At 39.9% G+C, this 21,262-nt stretch overlaps 2 protein-coding genes and 1 long non-coding RNA gene across 19 annotated transcripts in view; 2 read left to right on the top strand and 1 right to left on the bottom strand.

The window, feature by feature from the left end:
• Window positions 1–4,385, top strand: part of CCNI (cyclin I) — a 34,357-nt gene extending 29,972 nt beyond the window's left edge. For all 3 annotated transcript variants that reach the window (XM_059066940.2, XM_067035877.1, XM_059066941.2), the window contains one exon: window positions 2,801–4,385. In XM_059066940.2, coding sequence (XP_058922923.1) covers window positions 2,801–3,244 — 444 coding nt within the window. In that variant the 3' untranslated portion in view covers window positions 3,245–4,385. The remainder of the gene's footprint in view (window positions 1–2,800) is intronic.
• A 4,262-nt stretch (window positions 4,386–8,647) lies between these two features.
• SEPTIN11 (septin 11) overlaps window positions 8,648–21,262 on the bottom strand; it is a 96,681-nt gene continuing 84,066 nt past the window's right edge. For 2 of the 15 annotated variants that reach the window (XM_067035867.1, XM_067035873.1), the window contains 3 exons: window positions 20,055–20,242; window positions 14,166–14,233; window positions 8,648–11,321 (listed from right to left, as the gene is read on the bottom strand). In XM_067035867.1, the coding sequence (XP_066891968.1) occupies window positions 14,209–14,233; window positions 20,055–20,242 (213 nt within the window). In that variant the 3' untranslated portion in view covers window positions 8,648–11,321; window positions 14,166–14,208. Of the gene's footprint in view, window positions 11,981–12,349; window positions 13,788–14,165; window positions 16,555–20,054; window positions 20,243–21,262 lie in introns of those variants that run through there. The other 13 variants (XM_067035869.1, XM_067035874.1, XR_010841027.1 and 10 more) reach the window with 12 other exon arrangements.
• LOC136794362 (uncharacterized) lies at window positions 8,683–20,531 on the top strand. Its single transcript, XR_010841030.1, has 3 exons — window positions 8,683–8,866; window positions 10,706–10,831; window positions 20,222–20,531. It is a non-coding gene; the product is annotated as an uncharacterized lncRNA (long non-coding RNA).

Raw genomic sequence — 21,262 nt, 5'->3', positions numbered from 1 at the left:
AGCAGATCTTCCCCACCAGGGTCTTCTAGTTCTTCTTAAAGGTGCTTAAAGTCAGACTACTTACTGTACTGCACGGTATTTTCAGTGCTTTATGCTGTCCATTGAACCTTATGGGTCCATCTGAACCAATTACATCTGTTACATGCTGTTCTGATCCCCTCTTCCCATCAGTAACCTATTTGGATGTCTGCTCTGTAAACTTTCAATGCTATTTACCCTACCTCCTTGGTGAGCTATGTTATAGTTCTGTTTGTCGTTGCAGGGGATGCTTTAAAATGGTTACCATATTTAAATTTGGGGAGATAGTTAAATGTTCTCTTGACACTTTGCAATCAGAACAAGTTCATTTTAAATCTTTTTATAACAGGTTCATTAGAGGACTTGTCTGGTGTCTAAAGTTGCAGTAATTCCAGTACATGTGCTTATTTTGTTTCCTCCACTTTATCTCAATGAGGGCCATATTAGTTTTTTTCTTAGAACAAATTTAGGTTGTAGTAGAAGAAATTTATTTTGATGCATTATTTTAGACAAAGGACTCAACTTGGGTGAAAGTAGTTCATTAAATGGTATTGGTTTGCATAATCTTCATTGTCTTTCTAGCCCCATTTTCTGCCAGTCCTCACCTATAAATAGAACTCCCTATTTACTTACTATTTTCAGAGGAAGTTTATAGTGACATAGTCTTCCTTTTACTTGAAATACATGTGTTTTGTCAGGATTCTTCTGTAATACTGTGCCCAGTGACCAAGGCATTAGAATATTTGTGATATTTTTCCTTTTTAGGCCATTAAGTATCATTCGTTAAAGAACAGTTCATTAAACCTAGGTACTTAAAATAATTTTTAACCTGTAGCCTTCTTTTCATTTCCCAATTCCTGTCTTTTTTTCTGTTACCTCTCTTTTGTAGGCTTTTTGAAGAAGCGTGGTACCTGGCCTAGAGTACCAGTTGCCTTAAAGAACTTTGAAGCCCCATCCCTATCCTGTGTGTTTTGTTCCATTGTTTTTAGCATGGCTTAGCTTGTTCCACATCCCTGGGACACGATAAGCTCTAGCCTACAGTTGTAAGTTTGAAAGTTACTATATAATTTTTTTCTTTTAAGAGAGGAAAAGAAATTCTAATACTAGTTAATAATATCTTACCTGTTTGTTAGGGTGTTATCTAGTGCCTTTCAAACTAGGGGAAAAAAATTAGTGAACAAAAACTACTTAAAAATGGTCATTTTCGCGTATAGTTTTTGACAACTTCAGACATTTTTACTTTTGTACTGCATGATGACTAACACCTGCCTTTCGTCTTCCTTTCCACTGATACTTTCCTGGGTAACAAGTAATGAGTATATTTAGAGATAAAAATAATTTTGTCACCAAATATGTTCTTGCAGAGCATGTTATTTTCCTTTATTTTCTCTGTGGTATTGCAAAGTCATGCTGTGTGCTACAGGTTTTATAGGTATGAATAAGAATTGATTATATATAGAATATATTAGACCGGAAAGTGATCCCTGATAGTTAAATAGTCGAGATAGGCTTCCTGGAGGTGGCATCAGTTAGCCAGACCTAGAAGGAATACATAATACAGTTTCATCATGTAGAAACAGGATGAGCAAGGGTAAAGTAAGAAAGGGCAAGATTTGTGCAGAGTAGAGAGCAGGCCTGTTTGGCAGGAATGTAGAGCACAAATTGGGATATGGTAGGAGGAAATAAGGCTGGAAAAGAAGGGTGGGTCAGATTGTGGAGAGCCTTCTTAATACCAAGCTAAAGAGGTTAGATTATTTCTGGCAGGCACTTGGGGTGCTGCTAAAGAAATTTGAATAGGGAGAAATACATGTTGCTAGAGGAATTCTGACTAGAGCTATAATTGCAGGGAAAGTAAGGCAAAGAGCAACTAATTAGACTCTCTATCACAAGTAAGATTTTGAGGGCCTTCCAGGTACAGTCATTGGTGCTATAAACTTAGGGAATAAAAATGAACATGATACAGTGCCTACCTCTTGGAATCTTGTAGTCTATAGTAGAAAAGCATAAATGGTTAAATAGATTATTCTAATGCAGTGTGGTAAGTATGATGACAGGTTGATACAAAAACAGGTGACCCTAAAATTTGGGTTTGTCGGGGAGTTAAGGGGAGTCAAGGGTGGCTTCAAAAAGGACTGATACCTGAATTATCCTGAAGGATAAGAAGGAATTAGTGAAACTCCCAAATTAAAAACATTAGCAAGAACGTTTTTTCTTAATTGTTGTCAATTCTGCTGTTTTCTACAAAAATATAACTTGTCAAAGGTTTCCACTTACTGTTTTAAAAACAAAGTAATACTTAAGTTGTTCAAAATTCTTAGCCTTTCCCCATCCCTTATTTAAATTTTTTCTTGCCTCTGTCTGCTTCTTTAAATGCTTAATGGATTTTATGTTTATCTGTACCTTGGTCTTCACTAAGGAGGTTGGAAGAGGCAAAGAGGGTAGGGTGAAAGGCCTTCTAGATAGGGGAGATAGCCTGAACAAAAGCATAGGTTGGAATATATAGCAGTGAACCAAAGAGAATAATTTCAGCTTTCATGAAGATGTACAGCATACAATTGCAAATAAAGAATTCAAGTTCCAAAGCAGTTTATAATACAAATACAGATTTGGACACAATTTCTAAAAATGATAGGTAGGCTGGGGGAGTAGACGAGTTTGAGGTAAAAGATGTGGGGAGAGAAATCTTTTGGGGTGGAGGACACAGGGAGAGAAAGTGGCCAGCAAAGACGACAGAGCAGCCTGTATTAATTATCACCTCTGTGTTTCCTTTCCCCCGGCTCAGATGGACAGCTCCCAGTTGATCCACTGTCGGGAGCTTGTGGCACATCACCTTTCCACTCTGCAGTCTTCCCTGCCTCTAAATTCCGTTTATGTCTACCGTCCCCTCAAGCACACCCTGGTGACCTGTGACAAAGGAGTGTTCAGATTACATCCCTCCTCTGCCCCAGGCCCAGATTTCTCCAAGGACAACAGCAAACCAGAAGTGCCAGTCAGAGGTACAGCAGCCTTCTACCATCATCTCCAGGCTGCCAATGGGTGCAAGCATACCTCTGCTAAACGCAAAGTAGAGGAAATGGAAGTGGATGACTTCTATGATGGGATCAAACGGCTCTATAATGAAGATAATGCTTCAGAAAACGTGGGTTCTGTGTGTGGCACTGATTTATCAAGGCAAGAGGGACATACTTCCCCTTGTCCACCTTTGCAGCCTGTTTCTGTCATGTAGCTCCAGGTGTTACCTTCAAGTGCAAACTAAGGTAGACTACTGTGGGAATGGGAACATGGAAAACAGGATAAGCTGTATAAAGGTATATTCCTTACCAGGCTGATTCAAAATGAGCCAGAAAAAAAAAAAAAAAAAACCTGTTGACTTGTATGGCTAATTATAATTCAACATTATTTAAGCACTAAAGACCAAAAAAAGGGTAAAATTCAAGATCAAAAAATTTTTAAGTGAAAAATTTCTTTGTAGTGTTTGTCAGTTCCACCCTTTTCTCTGCTAAAATGTAATGTAGATTACCCTGTGTCAGAAATTCACGTTCAGTGTTTTTTTTTTTTTTAAGTTCCAAAATTCCTAGCTAGCACACCTTGTCCCAGAATCCTGATTTAATTTTCCTCTTGCTTTTGCTTGCTGCTTCTTTGAATACTAAATGAATTTTATGCATGTTGACCTATAGCCTGACTTCCACTGATGAGGAAACCCTGAAAATTTATTTTTAGCAATTTAGTGAACAGATTATTTCAGTGACAGCCATGTTTAATCCATGATTCAAATTCAACTTAATCTGAAAAAGGTACTTCAAAATTGCCTATGAATCAGAGTTGGTAACAGAAAAAGAACTCCCATTACCATGTTGATTTTTGTTTGTCTCCTTTCAATTTCTAGAGTTTGGAAACAAAATATTTTCATTTTTATCTTAAATTGAAGCTTAAAAGTGGCATGTGATTAGGACACTCTTAAGATTTTTTGGAAGCATTTTTGACATTTGTATAATAGAAGTTGTGATAAAGTTAATATATCCAGGTGCTCACCAAAGAAACATGTAACAACTAAAATTAGATTTAAAAAAAACTGTTCAGTTCACTCATTTATAATCAGTAGGAGAGACTGTCTAGATGTTGGGGCAGCTCTATGATTTGGGTCTGTAACATGTAATAACTGAATTCAGTACCCTAGTTTTATGTTAAGCTATGGATTTTCTTGATAAAAGTTAATCCTTCTGCCTCCCCAGCCTACCTGTATTTCTCTTCATGACTTCTGGGTCCTGCCTGAGCTCCCTGTGCAGCCTGAAGAAGGTACTGCAGTCAGAACCATGTACTGATGATAAAAGCCTCTGGTAGCAATAAAAGTTGTCCTTAACCTTTTATCTCTTTTTTTTCCTGCTTGTGAAGAAGTACAAGTTCTTGATTAGTTAGGCACTGCTATTTCAACTACAGAAGATGATGAAAATCCTAATATGCTTGCAGAAAATAAAACATGAAGAAAGGGGGGATTTAAATGTGACTGAGTTTAAGTTTTGACATGGTGGACTGTGACCTTCCAAACAGTAAATTCTTAGCTTAAGTAACTGTGAGGGCAGACACAGACCCATATCTAGATAACCTGTCATTTTTAAGCCACTGATTTTGTTCTGGTTTAGCAGAGCAAGAGTATTTTCTGGTCAACATTTGACTTTAAAATTCTTTTATGGTAGGGTTGGCTACCTGCTATAGTCCAATCAAGGGGGAAGTTTACATGTAAGTAAGTACAGGGGGTGAGAAGGAATATAGAAGAATGAACTGGTTTTGGGGTGAAGACAGCATGAGGCTGGCTTTGCAGATACACATTAAAAAAAATCCCACTTATCCTAATCTTCGTCTGGTTCTGTTTCTTAATTCTCCTGAATTGTGGGAGCTCCAGGAAGTCCACAACTACAAATGTTCATCATTAAAATAAATGCTACTTAACACCCCCCCCACCCCGCTGCCCACTTCCACTTAACAAATGAGGAGCATTTTTGTTATGTAGAAAGCTAGGGATAAAGTTGAGTCTAGAATCAGAATATTTCATTTGTGGCCCAGCTGCTACAGATTGTACAGAAGTTAGAAATAATATTTTAATTTCTTGATCTTGAGGCTTTCTAATAAAAAATGGTAAAACCGTTTGGAAAAAAGTATTGTTTTCATGGGAAACTGAATTGGAATGGTTGGGCTGCTGCTAGGTCTCATGCCTCGAAGCTTATTTTAACCCATAGATCAGTTAAATGATAGTACTTTGGAGACCAGCCCCTCCTGAGCACCCTTTCAGTTACATCTCCCTGCCACTGACCCTGAGACCTGAGCTACCATGAGCTCTTGGAGAACTTTGGCTCTCTGGGGCCTGAACTCACAGACTGAGACAGAAAAAAGCAAAACATTCTTAACTGTGGAACTTTTCATTAAGAATGTTCCTGGGCTTCCCTGGTGGCGCAGTGGTTGAGAGTCCGCCTGCCGATGCAGGGGACACGGGTTCGTGCCCCGGTCCGGGAAGATCCCACGTGCCGAGGAGCGGCTGGGCCCGTGAGCCATGGCCGCTGAGCCTGCACGTCCAGAGCCTCTGCTCCGCAACGGGAGAGGCCACAACAGTGAGAGGCCCGTGTACCGCAAGCAAAAAAAAAAAAAAAAAGTTCCTACTGTTAAATTAGATCCTGTTTTACCACAAACTATCTCATTAGCCTGTCCCAAGATACCTGTCTTAAATCTTGGCATCACACCACAAATACTCTTCCAAGATTTGGAAACTTGAGCTTTATGGATCACAATTGCCTGGTGCCTCCTGGTGGTGAGAAAACCTGTTATTCCACAAAGGCTCTGCAAAGGCAAGGGAATAAACATGATGGGAGAAATTAGTTATTCTCTAATCCTCCATTCAACAGAAGTGAAAGTGCATGCTCTAGCTCTTGAAGCTCTTACTAGGAGTAGCTGAAAATTACTTGTCTTTCAAGGTTGAAGTTGGTTATCTGTGGAGAATGAATTTTCTGCAGATGATGTGTTGCATTAGTGTGGAGGGGAGGGCTGGGAAAGGAGAGTGCTCTCAAATGCCAGTTAAAAAGACTGATATAACTGATTTGTCAGAAATGTTCCTGACACCATGCCTTTGGCTCTGAAAGAAGCTATAGCATAGCTCCTCACTTGGCCAAGCTGATGAGAATCTGAGCCTACATTCCTGCTGTTGAGGGAGTTAAGACATTGGCGTCTGCCCCCGAAGAAGTATTATTCCTTTTCTCCTATGTTGTTAGAACCAACACGTATGTATTGCTCTATTCTCTTTACATACCTGGATTTCCAGGATTTCTAATTCACTCCTTTGGAGTTCCTGAAACAAGAAAGTAGGTTGTCCTTGAGCATTAGTGCCCGAAACAGCACAATGTGATTAAAGCCACTGATGCTCAGCAAGCATAATGGGGAGCCTTGTTATCTTCATCCTTAAGGTAGTTTGTACATTTTCAACTGGAAAGGGAAGATACTGTGCCAGATGTCCTCACAACCATCCTGGGACATAGCAGGTTGAAGATTATTGTCCACATAGCCAAGAATTTTTAACAAGGTTCAATTTCTGACTTATCAAATATAAAGGATAAAGCTTTGAGATACAATGTTTTGTCTAACATGTTATTTCTAAAGCCTCCAAAATTGTTGAAACTAGTCTTTAAATTGTATTAACAGGAGAATGTCTCCTGTGCTCATTTATGTTTTGAGCCTTGGCCACTAGATGGTGCTTTTATTTTATTTTTTCGGTACGCGGGCTTCTCACCGTTGTGGCCTCTCCCGTTGGGGAGCGCAGGCCCAGCGGCCATGGCTCACGGGCCCAGCTACTCCGCGGCATGTGGGATCTTCTGGGACCGGGGCACGAACCCGTGTCCCCTGCATCGGCAGGCGGACTCCCAACCACTGCGCCACCAGGGAAGCCCTAGATGGTGCTTTTAGAAAAATAGAACATTAGGTTTCAGGGAGAAACTGGGCTTACAGTGTGGGAATGAGCAGTTGAGCACTCACCTCTTGTTAAGCAATGCATCAGCATCATTTGCAGTTACAGGTTCACATCACTTAAGCCATAGGAGGCCTGTGCATGTGGGACTGAGGGAAATTAGCAATATCTGCCGTGGTTTGGGACAGATGGTGGCTAAGTATGTCTCGTACCAAAAAAAAAAAAAAAAAAGCTTTACAAATTAAAAATCCTAATACTTGTTCACTGTTTGGTCCTGCAAGATAACTTCAAAATACGATTGAGAATACTTGAAAATAGCTAACTCCCAAAAGCTTGCTGCTTTCATTTTGAGCTGGATTTGACCAATCATTAGGACAGAAAAGATGAAGTACAGGCTTTGTAGTACAGCTTGCATTAAGGAGTTAAAATGAAAGCTTTCCCTCACTATACTGATGAGTTTACACACCTTCCTTTATTTACAGTGTGGTTACATCCCAATAAACTCATCTTAAGTTGAAAATATCCTTACGTCAAAAATGCATTTAATGCATCTAACCTACTGAACATCATAGCTTAACCTAGTCTACCTCAAAACACTTACAGTAACCTACAGTTGGGCAACATCATTTAACGCAAAGTCTGTTCTATAATAGAGTATTGAATATTCTATGGAATTTATTGAATACTGAAATGAAAAAAAATGGTTCTAAGTGGATCAGTTGTTTACCCTTGTGATTGCATTGGCTGACTGGGAGCTGCAGCTCGCTGCCACTGCCCAGCAAAATGAGCATCCAAACTGCATATTGCTAGCCCAGGAAAAGATCCAAATTGAGAAATATGGTTTCTACTCAATGCATATCACTTTCACACCATCATAAAATCAAAAAAATTGTAAGTCAAACCATCTTAAGCCAGGGACCATCTGCAGTGGTTTTTATGATGTTAAGACCTATGTGTAGCACACAGACATAACTCTCCCTGTGCCATCTCTTGATTATTGAAAAGGTGTCATGAGAGGTAACCAAGAACGTCTTATCAGATAGAGAAATCCGAAGAGAGCACAAAACACTAGTGTTGAAGTTTCCAGGAGGCTGAACCTCTCCATTTCTCTTGACTCTTGAAGTACAACCTTCATAGCAGATCAGATGCCAAAACTGTTGACCTTATTGTGTTACACAACAGTACGGCAGTGTAGAAAAGCATAGGCCCAGTGAACTGGTTTCTCATTCTCAGAAACAGCTTATTTTGTTAGCAAGAGGACCCTCCAGAAAGAAGGGCAACCTTAAGAAAGAAACCACTGAAAAGCAATTGGGGGTGGGGGTGGGTTTTGCTTTTCAGAATACTGTCTCTTTCACAATTTAGCATAGAAAGGGCTTACCTTTTCTGTTTACCCCCAGAATTTGCCGTGTTTGAGGTATGCAGAGAGACATGCAATTCATAGTGCGTGGCTACATCCACAGTACCTAATGTAGGCCTGGTGCAGTATATAGAATAAAAGTATTTGGGGGGTGGGTGGGAAAGATGGTTGGATATAAATAAAGGGCAGGGAGAGCTAGAACTGCAACTCTTCAGCATTCTCAACGCACCGTGCAGAGAAGGCAAGGTTAAGCAGAGTTATCCGTGGAATGTTATTCTGCACCCTCCCCCTCATACACAAGTTTTTTTTTTTTTGACAGGGACCAACCTTGTAATAATAGCCTCTGCCTCCTCTGATTTAGGTGCCATGATTTTGAAAGGAAGTTTCCATAGTGGACTGAAATGCCATTCAACTCACAGCATGCAAATAACTGATTTGAGGCAGATGTGAAGACTTCATCTGTACCTCCCACGATGTTCCACTAACAACCAAAAGATCTCATTTGTAAACAGCTACCTGTCAGAATAGGAAGGTTGGAAAGCAAGGTGAGCAGATAGGCTCGCAATTAGTCTTTTTAGATTAACACATTCAACCTCTACACCAGCCCTGAGGGTGCCAGTTGTTTCCTAGAGATTGATCTGAAAGCCAGATGGTATCAGTCTCAAGGACTAAATACCATGGTCTTAAGGATTCAAGTACAAGGATCTTCAAAATGAGCCACATTGCCAACACTGTCAGTCTCCAGGGTGGAAAGATGACAGTCATCTGCAAAGCAAAAGGTTTTGCATAGAAATGTCATTTAAATACAGTGAAAATTATGTACTTAGTTTTTCAGATATCCAGAACTTTTACCCATAAGCTGGGACAATGACAGGCAGAAAAATAACCAAAATAACTAAGAAGGACGTTTAGGTGCAGTTGATGGGGAAAAAGTATGGTCAAGCCTATTGGGAAGATGACCTAATTTTATCTGACCCAGCTCAGCACATACTAATTCAGATCAGGTCTCTCCTTTATACATCTGCTGTGCCTATCCCAAGTTGACCATCTAGACTACACTTTTCAGCAATAAGGCCGAGTCTGTATCTGAAGTCAAGTAAGGTTTTTTTTTTTTTTAAGACTGTATGAAAAATAAAAAGCCTATCACCAATAGAAATAGGTTCAGATGTCTCAGTTCTCCCTGCTTTTCAACAGTCTAACTTGGGATAAGTGAGTAGTTTTTATTATTCGTATCTCTTAGTTGGTCAGCCAAGAGAACTTGAGAACCTACCAGTTTTATCAACACTTGAGAAAAGGAACCACCTTAAGTAAAATGCCAAATCAATGGAGGATAGCTGTGTACTTGGCCAGTGGTGTCTGTTATCCACTTTCCCTAGATAACAGAACAGAGGCCAACCTGCCTGTAATAGCCAGTCCCTGGCCCCTCCCATTAAGATTACCATTACACTTCCTCCAACCTGAAGACTAAAAAGGGAATAGCAGAAATAGATTACACATTTCTCTACGTAAACAAAAAAATACTGCCTAATTTTTAAAAATATTGCCCAAAAAATGTCTTCACAATCTGATGCAGAATTTACTTTTAAAATATGAGTGATAGGGTAAAGTTGATATTAAAATATTAAAAAGAGTTTAAAAATAAATCCAATTGTTGTACTTAGTAATCACAGTGGTTTCTTCACGCAATAGGATGTTTGTGTTTAACTTACAAAACTGACAGTATGTCATGCTGTAGCATCAGTTAACGAGTTGATATCCACCATCCACCGGCAAACCAGCGCTCACATCGTTAGCAACTTTCTATCCTTACAGATTACACTGTAGTATGGAGGGGATGGTTCTTGACTCTGTTTTAATCATTTAATGGCTCAGATGAACCTGATTTTATTGCATTTAATAATAGTGTCTTTCTAAGTAAAGAAGGCCCCTTGCCAGCAAGCTCCTCCAATTGGTCTAAGTAACCTCTTCCAAGAATCAAATGATTCAAGAAGCAAGGACTGTTGCTTCATCATTTCACCTTTCAACAGAAGCATATGTTACCATTCTTAAATACAATGGAACACTCCTAAGATCTTTACCAAATGCAATTCACCCCACCAATATCCACCTACTATGGGGCTCAAAAATGATGGAAATAAGCAGACTATTGACAAGTAATGAAATGAAAATGTAACTTAAAATGCGTGTTCATGCCTTAAAATAGAAATTAATTTGAAAATTGTACCTTGACTACAAAAGCTGCACCTAAGAGGTGGCTGCTAATAAAATAGCCTGTCACAAACGAGTCAGCATTAGAACTCACAGACTCAACTGGCAGAAGTGTGTGCATTTGCGTGGGGGTGTATTTTAAGTGATTTCCAGCAGATTTTTTTTTTTTTTTGCAGACACAGTGTACGTAAGCCACCTGATCAGAACCAACGTTAAGTTAATGTTGCTGTTGTCTGGGACAAGATATGTACTTGTTGGGGGTTTGTTTCCATGGTCCAGGACACAAAAACTCTGGACACAAGGTAAAGAAGAGCTTCGCAATAAATAAAAAGGCAGGGATGGGCCAGAAAGTTATTTTAAGGTACCTTTAAATATAAATTGAGTCCTAGAGGCAGAAAAGTCATCTACCTAACACTGGCACATTTTAAACATGATTAAGACTTGTAGGTCAAAATCCCAGTGACAGCACAGGGATTTTGTTGTTGTTGTTGTATCTGAGATGAGGAGAGCATCTTAAACAGAATTCTGTGACTTAAAACTTCATTTAAATTTCCCCTTGAGCTTCAAATTGGCATAATTTTGATACCAAAACTAAATTTGAATAACCAATACATAAAACAGAACTGGCTAAGTAGGAAAAAATTTTGTTTTTCCAAAACAGAATCCCAAACCCCAAAAACTTATATAAAGGGGTGCAGGTAACAGAAAAAGAGTCAAATAAAACAACAATGGTTCCTGAATTTAAAGGAAGGATGCCCACTTCTCTCTCTCAAGAGGCAGACAGACGGTCAGCTGAAAAATAAAAACATTGTATCAATAGAACACTCCAAATTAAAAAAATGCAGCCATCTTTGTTCATGCAATATCAAATGTTTAGAAAAAAAAAATCCCAAACTTCAAAACAACCCATAAAGCTAACAAAAGGAAGGAAAATTGTTGCCCCAATCTTATGACCTGATTGACGGTTGAGGGTCCTGATAGGGCTTTTCATAATGCCACTCATGGGACAGAGGTCTGGAGTTAACATGAGGTCAAGTCTGTGGACCCTCAGATTAGGGTCCATGCTGTCTTCAGTCCGTGAGTTCTTGGGTCAGCAGCTTCAAGAACATGACAGCTAAGCAAGAGGATCCCAACACAGGGCTACCTTGGGTTTTGGCCCAAGTTCTCTGTTTCACTCAATTTCCTTTTAAGTAGTAGTATTAGGTATTACTGTTTTTGGTGGTGATAAGTCACTTAAGTAACCACTATGGGCAGTGGTTTGTAAACAGACATTGACAAATACAAACAGCGGTGCAATATTTGACCCAGACTTTAAAAGAATAGGAGGCGATGGTGGAAATGAGGTAACTCTTCCCCAACACGTGTGAACAGACAGCTCCTGCTCTTCTAATGCTCTATGTCCATTAGGAGAGAGTAGGGCTTGTCAACAGGATGGTTACATAAAGAAGAAGCTACAGAAGAGAAAAAAGAAAGGTTCAGATTCAAATTTGATTCTTAAAAGCCTTAAAAAAAAAAAAAAAAAGGAGCTTCTCTACAACAAACTGTGAAAGAACAGCAGTGTGTCAGTAAAGGGATGACTTCCTCAAGCCCAGCTGGGGGGTGAGCAGCCGCGCCAGCACCAGAGGCCAGGAAAGAAGAGGACGCCTCGGCTCGGGCAGTGGGGTGCTAGTCAGGGTGGAAGGGGACGGGAGTCAGGGGGAAAGGGTGGCAGAGACAGTAATACGACGTACAGGACATCACGTGGCAAGCATCTTGGAGGAGCTGGTGCTGCCCAGATGGTAGCATTTGAAGTCCAGACAAGGTAGGAAAACACGAGACTCTTTCATCCCTATTTCTTTTATCCAGTATTATAAGCATGTGTACATATGCATATCAAACAGTGACTAAAAAGAACTCACAAAAGGGCACACAATGTTTGGGTAAAAATATATTTTCCCCCACTTTATGTCTTGGCACTAGTGATATATGCATAGATTACCTGTCCACCACTCTCCTACCTTAACAGACACCAAATTACCAAGCAAGTTTGCTAAGTGATTACTTTCATACTTGAAAAAATGATATGCTTCACATTAATACAATTATTTTAGTTTTTTAAAAAAGACAAGTGTCTAACATGCAGTTTACATATATGACAATTCTGCATTAACACTGAAAGTAGATTACACAACAGTTTTAAAAACACATTGGTTATTTTCAAACAGCAAAATGACAATGATCTACAACTACAGTTTAAGGCATATCAGCATATTTAAAAATTAAGAAATAGACAAAGTTCTAATGCTGTTCACAGCTTAATCTTCAACTTATTTTAAAAATTCCCTTCATACCTACATACAATCTAGACTTTGTACGTCATCATTTCCCCTAAGGAGTCATCACATATGTATCCTGTCAATGGAACTGAGACTTCTGGAAGCTGAGACTTGACAACTTCAGACACTTGCAAATGGGAAAGCAAAGGGATCTGAATGGACAGTTTTGGTAGGACCACACAGAGACAGTATGACATGGGTTGGTAACAGCTGAAAAACCCGACTCAACAGTTTGTATATGAAACACTTATGGATATGTCAAGAAAGTGAGGAAACCAAGTCTTTGAGGTGCACAACATATGAAGTGTTATTGCTGGTGAGATCACAAAGCAGAGAAGGAAGGTGAGTAACCTGTGCCCAGCATTTTGTTAAATGTTCCTCTGGTTGAGGTACCCTTTCTGGACAAAACCTTGACCAATTAATAAAGAGCCTAAGTTGGGAAAACATAGTCTCTAAACTGCCAGTAAATTCTCCTAAGTGCTTTTCCATCACATCCTACCGCACCTACAACTGTTATGGGTATCTAAGGTCCAGAAGAAGCAAAAAGATGGTCATTCAGTTGAACAAAAGATGTGGGGAGAGACCGGCAAGAGCTGGCCAAAAAAAAAAAAAAAAAAAAAGGTGATCCCTGCCAGTAGTTAGAACAAGGGAAAGACCATTAAACCAAGATCACCAAAAATTAAGCAATCATAAAGGGAGCCTAGCATTAAAAAAAAATGTTTCCTCTTGCTTTTTCTCTAGTGGAAGGTAGTAGTTTCTCATTCTAACTTTACTTACACAGTCAGAACCAAGGACCCTCTGGGAATTCCCTGGCAGTCCAGTGGTTAGGACTTCGCGCTCTCACTGCCGAGGGCACGGGTTCAACCCCTGGTCAGGGAACTAATATCCCACAAGCCGCGCGGTGCAGTCAAAAAACAAAAAACACCAAACCAAAACAAAAAACCTAGAAAAAAAAAAAAAAAAGAAACGCTAAAAACCCAAAAAAAAAAAAAAAAAAAAAAAAAAAACCAACCAAGGACCCTCTGTAATATCCAATGAACCCACAATGCTGTGTAGAACACAAACTGGGGTTAGTAATTCCTGACTTGTACACTGATATCAAGGAAAAGTCAAATCTGTGTTTCTTGTAAAAAAGATATAAATGTGAGCCATTTTAAATATATTTATGTTTTTTTGTTTGTTTTAAAAAAACAAAGACTACTCAAACCGATACCTCCCTACCCCCCTCCAGGGAAAAAAAAAAAAAATCCACCTATCCCATTTGTTTCTCTAATTGTAAAAAGTCAAAAAGGTCTCAAAGTTTTTTTACTGCCGTACTTACATGCAAAGGCGAAAGTACATCCAATTAGATTTGAGGGTATCATTTATTCCGTGCAGAGCCAAGGACTACTGTGAAAAAAGGCACAGATACAGAAAGAAGAGAGGGCAGCAATAACAAACCAAACAGGGCCAGGGAGCAGGGGCAGAAAAAAGTTCAGAAGCAACGCATTTTTTAAAAAAAGCTTTTCTATGTTTTCTTTGACTTTTTATTCCCTGAGTTTCCATATGATTTATTTTTCTGTGAAAAATTTAATGGGAAAAATAGTTATCAATCCAATCAATCAACAATCTTGGAATCAAAAAGTCAGCTGGATGCCTTTCGTGGCTAGGCTCACTTTAAAAAGGCTTTAGTGATGCATGTAAAATGAAAATTTTAAAGTGATGCATTTTTAGAATTTAGAAGTGTATTTCCTGTTACAAGGCACGAAAATGCTCACACAAGCAATGGGTGGAACAAGCATACAACACGTATTCAAGCTTCTGTCTGGTGCACAGCATCTGAGCAAACTCGGCCCATGGTTAGAATCAGCATGCTGCCTAACAGCCAGCTTCAGACTAGAATCATTAAAAAAGCAAAAGCAAAAACAAAAACATTGGTCCAGTAGCTCCTAAGCCTGTCTTTATATCACTATTGCTGCTTCTGGTTTGCAGTTTGTATCCCAGCTTAGTTTCGGCTTCCATGAAACTGATTTCTTACTTTGCCTAATTAAGCCTAAATCAGTTCATGGACGACCATTCCTTCTGTCCCATAATAGTGTGGTTGAGGATAAAGAGAAGGGAAAAAAGTCTTCATTGGAATCAACTAGAGACTTATTAGTTAAAAAAAAAAAAGTGTGTGTATTCTATCCTATTTGATTAATGTATGACTAGTGAAGGCCAAAAGGAAAATGCAGAGGTGAAGTACCAGGTTCATGAGAAATGTTATTCTTTCAAGTAAGAAACAGGAGACTACGGAGTTAGAGAGAAAGCTACGAGTAATCTTGTTATTAGAGGGGGAAAAAAATCAAGGAAATGAAAGGATAAGCCTCAAAAAGGAAAAGTACAGAAAAGAAATTAGATATGCCCTTTTCCATACAAATTTGGCATGTAGTCTATGTCCTGCCATATGGTTAAGTCCTAACCCTTGTTGATGGGGCACTGGGCCTTAAACGCAAAGAGCAGGTAGAGCTAGTCTTCGTGAAGGAAAAGGCAAGGAAGTTCCTTCAAGACAACTGGATTTGAAAGACCAGCTGTTCTATTCCTTCATGCCTTTATTGCAAATATCAAAGAGACTATGCAAGGAAACTGGATGTGAAACTGAATTTCTGCTTTCTTGACTTGTGGGTTTATATTATGTTCCTTCCCATTCCTACCTTAGGTTGACAAGGCCCCCTCAAACTTGTGCTGCAGATGATACAGTTTATAACAGATTTTCTATTTTAAATATTTCTGGAAAATTTCTCCTCATAATTATTGACAACTGTTATTAGAAGCACTCGATATCCTGGAATCAGTCATTAGGCCCTCCTCTCTCAGCCTACTGAGAGCAGATTTAGGTGTGTTTATGAAAGGACTGGATCTTGTAAGTAGTAAGCAGGTTGTGGAAAGCCCATCATCCTTAGTAGAGGATTCTTCTACTAAACAAGGTTGTATGATCCAACCTTGGAGAGGGCTATCTGTGAGAGGGCCAAGGTTGGCCTGATACAAGGGAACAGACTCATAATTTTCTTATTACAACCTCACTTGGCCAGGATTTGAGACACAGGGGTTCAGACACATTTTTAAAGCCATAAAAGGAGACTGTCAGTCTGAACAGACCCGGAACCCAAGCCAAATAATGTTATTATAGTAATAAAAAAATCCACGCAAGGGTAAAAGGTAAAGCTTACCCACCGTTCTGCCTACGTACAAAGCTACCTTGGTTCGGGGCAGGTGTGGAGAAGAGACAGAGGGAGTTCAGGGCCTTTTGCGTCATGGAGACGAATCATCAAGAAGAGCAAGTTGTCATGGCTATTCAGGTTTATAGTCAGCTGCCGAGGCGGTGAAAAGTTTTCCTGTCAGACGTACCTGTAGCAATTTAGCCTCCTTCCCTTGGTCCAAAGCAACATAAAAGTAACAGAACAGGCATGCTTCCTGCCGCCACTCTGAACAGGCATAAAAGGCAAATCATTTGCTTTCCAGAAACAAAGTCCGGCTGCACATAGCTTTTGCTGTTATCCCCTTGTTCTATCATTTTCCACCACCGAACAACATTCAGCAAAATGAGTTAATGGTTATATGGTGTCTGGGAAAGGGAAAAAAATAAAAATAAAACAAAATAAAAGGACACAGATGGCAGAGATACAATATTACTGCAAAAGCAGGTGAATGCGGACCATCCTTGGCTTGCCAGGCTTTATGTGAAGCTTGCACTGCAAGTTAAAAAACAAAACAAAAAAGTTAGAAATAATAATAAATTAAAAGAAGGAAAATTAGGAGCGCCTGTACCAGCATTCGGTGATGGTGAATGCTCATGCAATGATTATGGAATTGACAGAAATTAAAACCAAAAATTTGAGTAAGCTATTCTACATGACAAGCAAAAGCAAAATTTTAATATTGAAGTAAAGAACACATGGTTAGTTTCCATTTGCAGGTAATTCAGAATTCATGAGTGACTTCTTGAAACCACTATATGTTCTAGTGAAAGGATTTGCTGTTTGACTTTCATCTTCTCAAATAACACAAAATCATTATCTATTAGATTTGGGCATCACATCGGTACTGAATATACAATAAATGTCTTTCAACAATTAACTTGGGGATTGGAATATAGTGGATGGAGGACATGCTATTAATCTACTTGGGAGGGAAAAAAAAAGGATAATCATTATACGGTTACAGCTAAAGCAATGCCTGGAGCCTTCCCCATCCTAGGTATAAAGATTCACATGTCTAATTTGAGGCAAGTCCAAAACATGCAACTTCATTCCTTAGGAAGAATCAAAATATTCTTTTAAACAAGAAAAGATAAGTGGATGATTGTATAAACTATAGTTATCAGATGCCAGGTACCGTTTTAAAATTATAGATTTCTAAAACTTTCTTTTTGGAATGGATTCATCTTAACCAGCAAACTGCTGGCTGGCAACTGTGCAAAGTTTTCAGAAAAGATGAACACTGAACAACTACCGAACAACTTACCCTCGGGCACTCCCACCACTGAGGTGTAGCCGCAAACAAGGGAAGTGACTTAGTGGCCAGAGATGGCAGGAGGCGGGGGTCCAGCTAATGGCAGTGGCAGGGTTAGTTCTACCTTGTCTGTAATCTTAGGAAATGTTATATGCTCTCATGCCACTAACAGGTCAAGGTGAAGTACAAAGCCTTACCTACGTTAAAGAGGGAGCATGTCATTAGAATAGAAAAAACGGAATTTAAAACTATTAGAAAAACGAAGTGAAGCTCTGAGGTGGAAGCATGGCAGGTGAATCAATACGCATCTCTTTTTAAACTCTCTCCCTGGAGCAGCTCCTAAGCGGCAAGTGTGGTGACTCCAGCCTCTCCTCCAGCTACACGAGGAGGAAAGAGCCTCCCATTTATTTTCCAAGTACTGTTCTGGTTACCCTGATTACTGTCTGTCTGTGGTCCTCTCTAACCAAAACTCTCCACTGGCAGCAAGGGAAGTGATTTTTTTTTTTTTTTTTTTTTTAAACTTTGACACTTCAGGCCTCCAAGTGGCAACTGCTTTCACTGTTCAAATGGGAAAGTGTGGAAAAGCTTAAGAACACAGAAGTTACCGAAAAGTATGCGCCCTTGTCAGGCACAAAATCTGGTGACTACTGCTCACCAAATTAAGTCTAATTCCATTAATAATAAATGAGAATGTATAAATAAGGCTAAAATAGAATTCGCACACACTTCACATAAACTTGAAACGCATTATACACTGCTAAGGCCCAAGGCTGGGAAGAAAATAACCTAAAATGTTCTATAGGACAAGAAAAACCTCCTTGCACGGAGAAGTCTGTTATTAGATACTTTTTTAAATGGAGGCACAATACTGGTCAGCTCTCGGAATTTTTATTGCTTAAAGGCACATCCAGTATACGTGAAATATCCTTGGAACATTGCTGGTCTTCTATAAACATTTTAAGTTCTAAAACATGTACCTTTACGCACTTTAGTGCTTCAGGGTAAGAAGAACTCGACTTTGGGTTTCCTAAACCGTGAGTCAGCAGCTTTTTCCTGTTTCATTCATGCCTATAGCTGTGTGTACACGTACACACACACACACACACACACACACACACACACACACACACACACACACACACACCACCTGTTTTTATCCTGGGTTAGTTCGGATCAACAAGGAATGATACCAAATGGCTTTCGTTTCGTCTTCCCTGGAAGAGCCACTAATCTCTGAATCTGCATGGGGAACGTCACCGTTAGTGACTGACGCTCTCCCAACATGTGTAGCTACAAAGTGCTTTCTTGAACTGGATTATAACCTAGGCAGTTGTTACTCTCAGAATTAATCCAGCATAACTAAATTTTCGGCCCCTGGAGTCCTTTGACCACGTGGGTCTGCACTAACCCCATTCAAATGACAGCTCACCTACACACCTACATCAACTACTTTCTATTGCTTAGAAAATCTGCTTGCTCCCCTGCTCTCTTCATACATTTCCTGCTGGCTCAGAGCTTGGAAAGTCAAGGTTTGCAAAGTAGAATTTCAAACTTTCTCTGTACGTCTCTGTAGCAGTGCATTTTGGTTTCTACCACAGGAAACGTAACAAGATTCCTCAGGGACAAGTCTGCATGTTCACTCAGATTATGTGAACACCACTTACCGAGCTCACTCCCCTGGGATAGGACTTGATTGCTGTCCAGGCTCAATCCTATCTGCCATATACGTCTCAGAATGTAATTCTCTGCCTATTCCAGTACCAACATTTTTATTGTTTACTTAGTTGTCAGCCTTTGCCCTAGAACCTTAGCATCTAAGGATGAAGAGCAGGAATCCTGAAACACGCCCTCAGAGGACCACACCTTAAACAAAGCAGGGTGGCGTCCATGGGCTCACCACCCAGCTACCACTAAGGTTTACTTCAAAGGTATCTTATTGACCACTGTGCTTATTGTCAAACCAATAGTAATTGTCATAAAATGGCACCCTCTAGTCTTTCAGGTGATTTGATGTAAAGCTTCAAATCACAGCAGAATTTCAAGGAAGGCCCAAATCTCCCACTGGATTCAGGCCGCTGCTATTGGAGTATCATAGAAAGTGACAACTCAAAAGCTGAATCTGACCCTTTGGCACATTAACTCAAGGCCATATTTAAAAAAAAAAATTTGTGTGGGTACAGGTGTGTCTTGAGAATTGGTGGAGGTGTCTTAACGGGCATTTTGATCCCATTTTCACAATAAAACAATTCATCATCTTGTGGAATTTAGAGGGAAAACTAGTGGCCACTAGTAGTTCTTCCAAATCTTTCATTTTGGGAACAAGACTTTCAATGACTGGCTTCTTAAGACTTACGACAGAGAATAGAAAAATAATTCTAAGAATCATAATTTTAGGATGCTCTTTATCACGAGCCATGAGGATTGTCTCCAGAGAGTAGTGAAGAGAAATGCACTGTCTTCTCAAGAGTCCTAGTGTTGGTGCAGAAGATACTACTGGAGATGACAGGTTACTCCAGTCCTGATTGCTTGATCATGTGGTCAAGTTTTATAAATTAGTGTCTGTGTACCCTTTAGAAATACTTTAAAAACCTTTGTCGTCTCCCCTGCACTGTAGAGAAAATTCTTGCTTTTATCTTTCTGGTAAGAGACCAGTTTCCAGTCTGTAAATGGGAAAAGTAGAGACATGCAAGAGGAATAAATTGTTAGAGGGCCCCACTGCATGGGGGTGACACCCGCTTACTTTTTCTTATCCTTGTCTTTCTTGGTTTGCTGGGCCCCAGACTGCTGGGCCTGAGACTGTAGCAACTGAGCTGCCGCCTTCTTCTTCTGGAAATTGTTCACCTCCTCCTCCAGTTCCTTCTTCTTGTCTTCCACTTTCTTCTTCTCTTCTTGGTGTGTCCGCTTTAGGAGGTCGAACTTCTCGTGGAGCTGGAGAGAAGAGGAGGAAGACAAGCTTGATGGAGGAAGGCTACCTGGATCCGCTCAGAAGCAGAAGGTGTGTGTGCCGCTGCCCGTGCTTTAGTTACATGAGTGAGGTACCGTCTGGTGCTGAGCCAGGCCGAGGTGGTGAAAAGCATCCCTTGGAGCCCTACACACTGTTGAAACTTGGATCCCTTAGCACTAAGGGGAATGTCTGTGCACTTTTTCAATAAAATACGTGTTCATTGTAAAAAGCATAAAGAAGAAAATAAAAATTATCCATGCTCCTAATAAGAAACTCACCCTAGTGGTAAGAAAAGTTCTTTACTTCTGGTCCTTTTTTGAAAAGTATAATCTATATTTACTTAGAAACTTACACAGTGACTACAGATATATGTATCCATACTATTCAAATAAGAAGAATAAGTGGAGAAATTTCTGGCCCTTGACAAACTGAATTTAGAAAATTATCACAATGTAGAAACAAAAACTGGAAGGGGGCTTCCCTGGTGGTGCAGTGGTTAAGAATCCACCTGCCAATGCAGGGGACACGGGTTCGAGCCCTGGTCCGGAAAGATCGCACATGCCACGGAGCAACTAAGCCCATGCACCGCAACTACTGGGCCTGTGCTCTAGAGGCTGCGGGTCACAACTACTGAGCCCGCGCGCCTAGAGCCCGTGAGCCACAACTACTGAGCCTGCGCTCTAGAGCCAGTGCTCTGCAACAGAGAAGCCACCGCAAGGAGAAGCCCATGCACTGCAACGAAGAGTATCCCCCGCTCGCCACAACTAGAGAAAGCCCGCGCACAGCAATGAAGACCCAACGCAGCCAAAAATAAATAAATAAATTTATATTAAAAAAAAAAAAAAAAAAAAAAACTGGGAGGGAGGCAGAGGAAAATCCTTACTATTTAGATAATTCTAGAATTTTTACCTAGCATTCAACTTGATACTTAAAGCCAACAGGAAATAAGGCTCAACTTTCTTTTCTCTGCAGCAAAACTAGCAAATTAAAGCAAAAAAATAGGG

This window comes from Kogia breviceps, chromosome 6, assembly GCF_026419965.1.
Source record: "Kogia breviceps isolate mKogBre1 chromosome 6, mKogBre1 haplotype 1, whole genome shotgun sequence".
Taxonomy (NCBI): Eukaryota; Metazoa; Chordata; class Mammalia; order Artiodactyla; family Physeteridae; genus Kogia; species Kogia breviceps.
The sequence above is the reverse complement of the archived record's forward strand: the minus strand, read 5'-3'. Positions and strand labels throughout refer to the sequence as shown.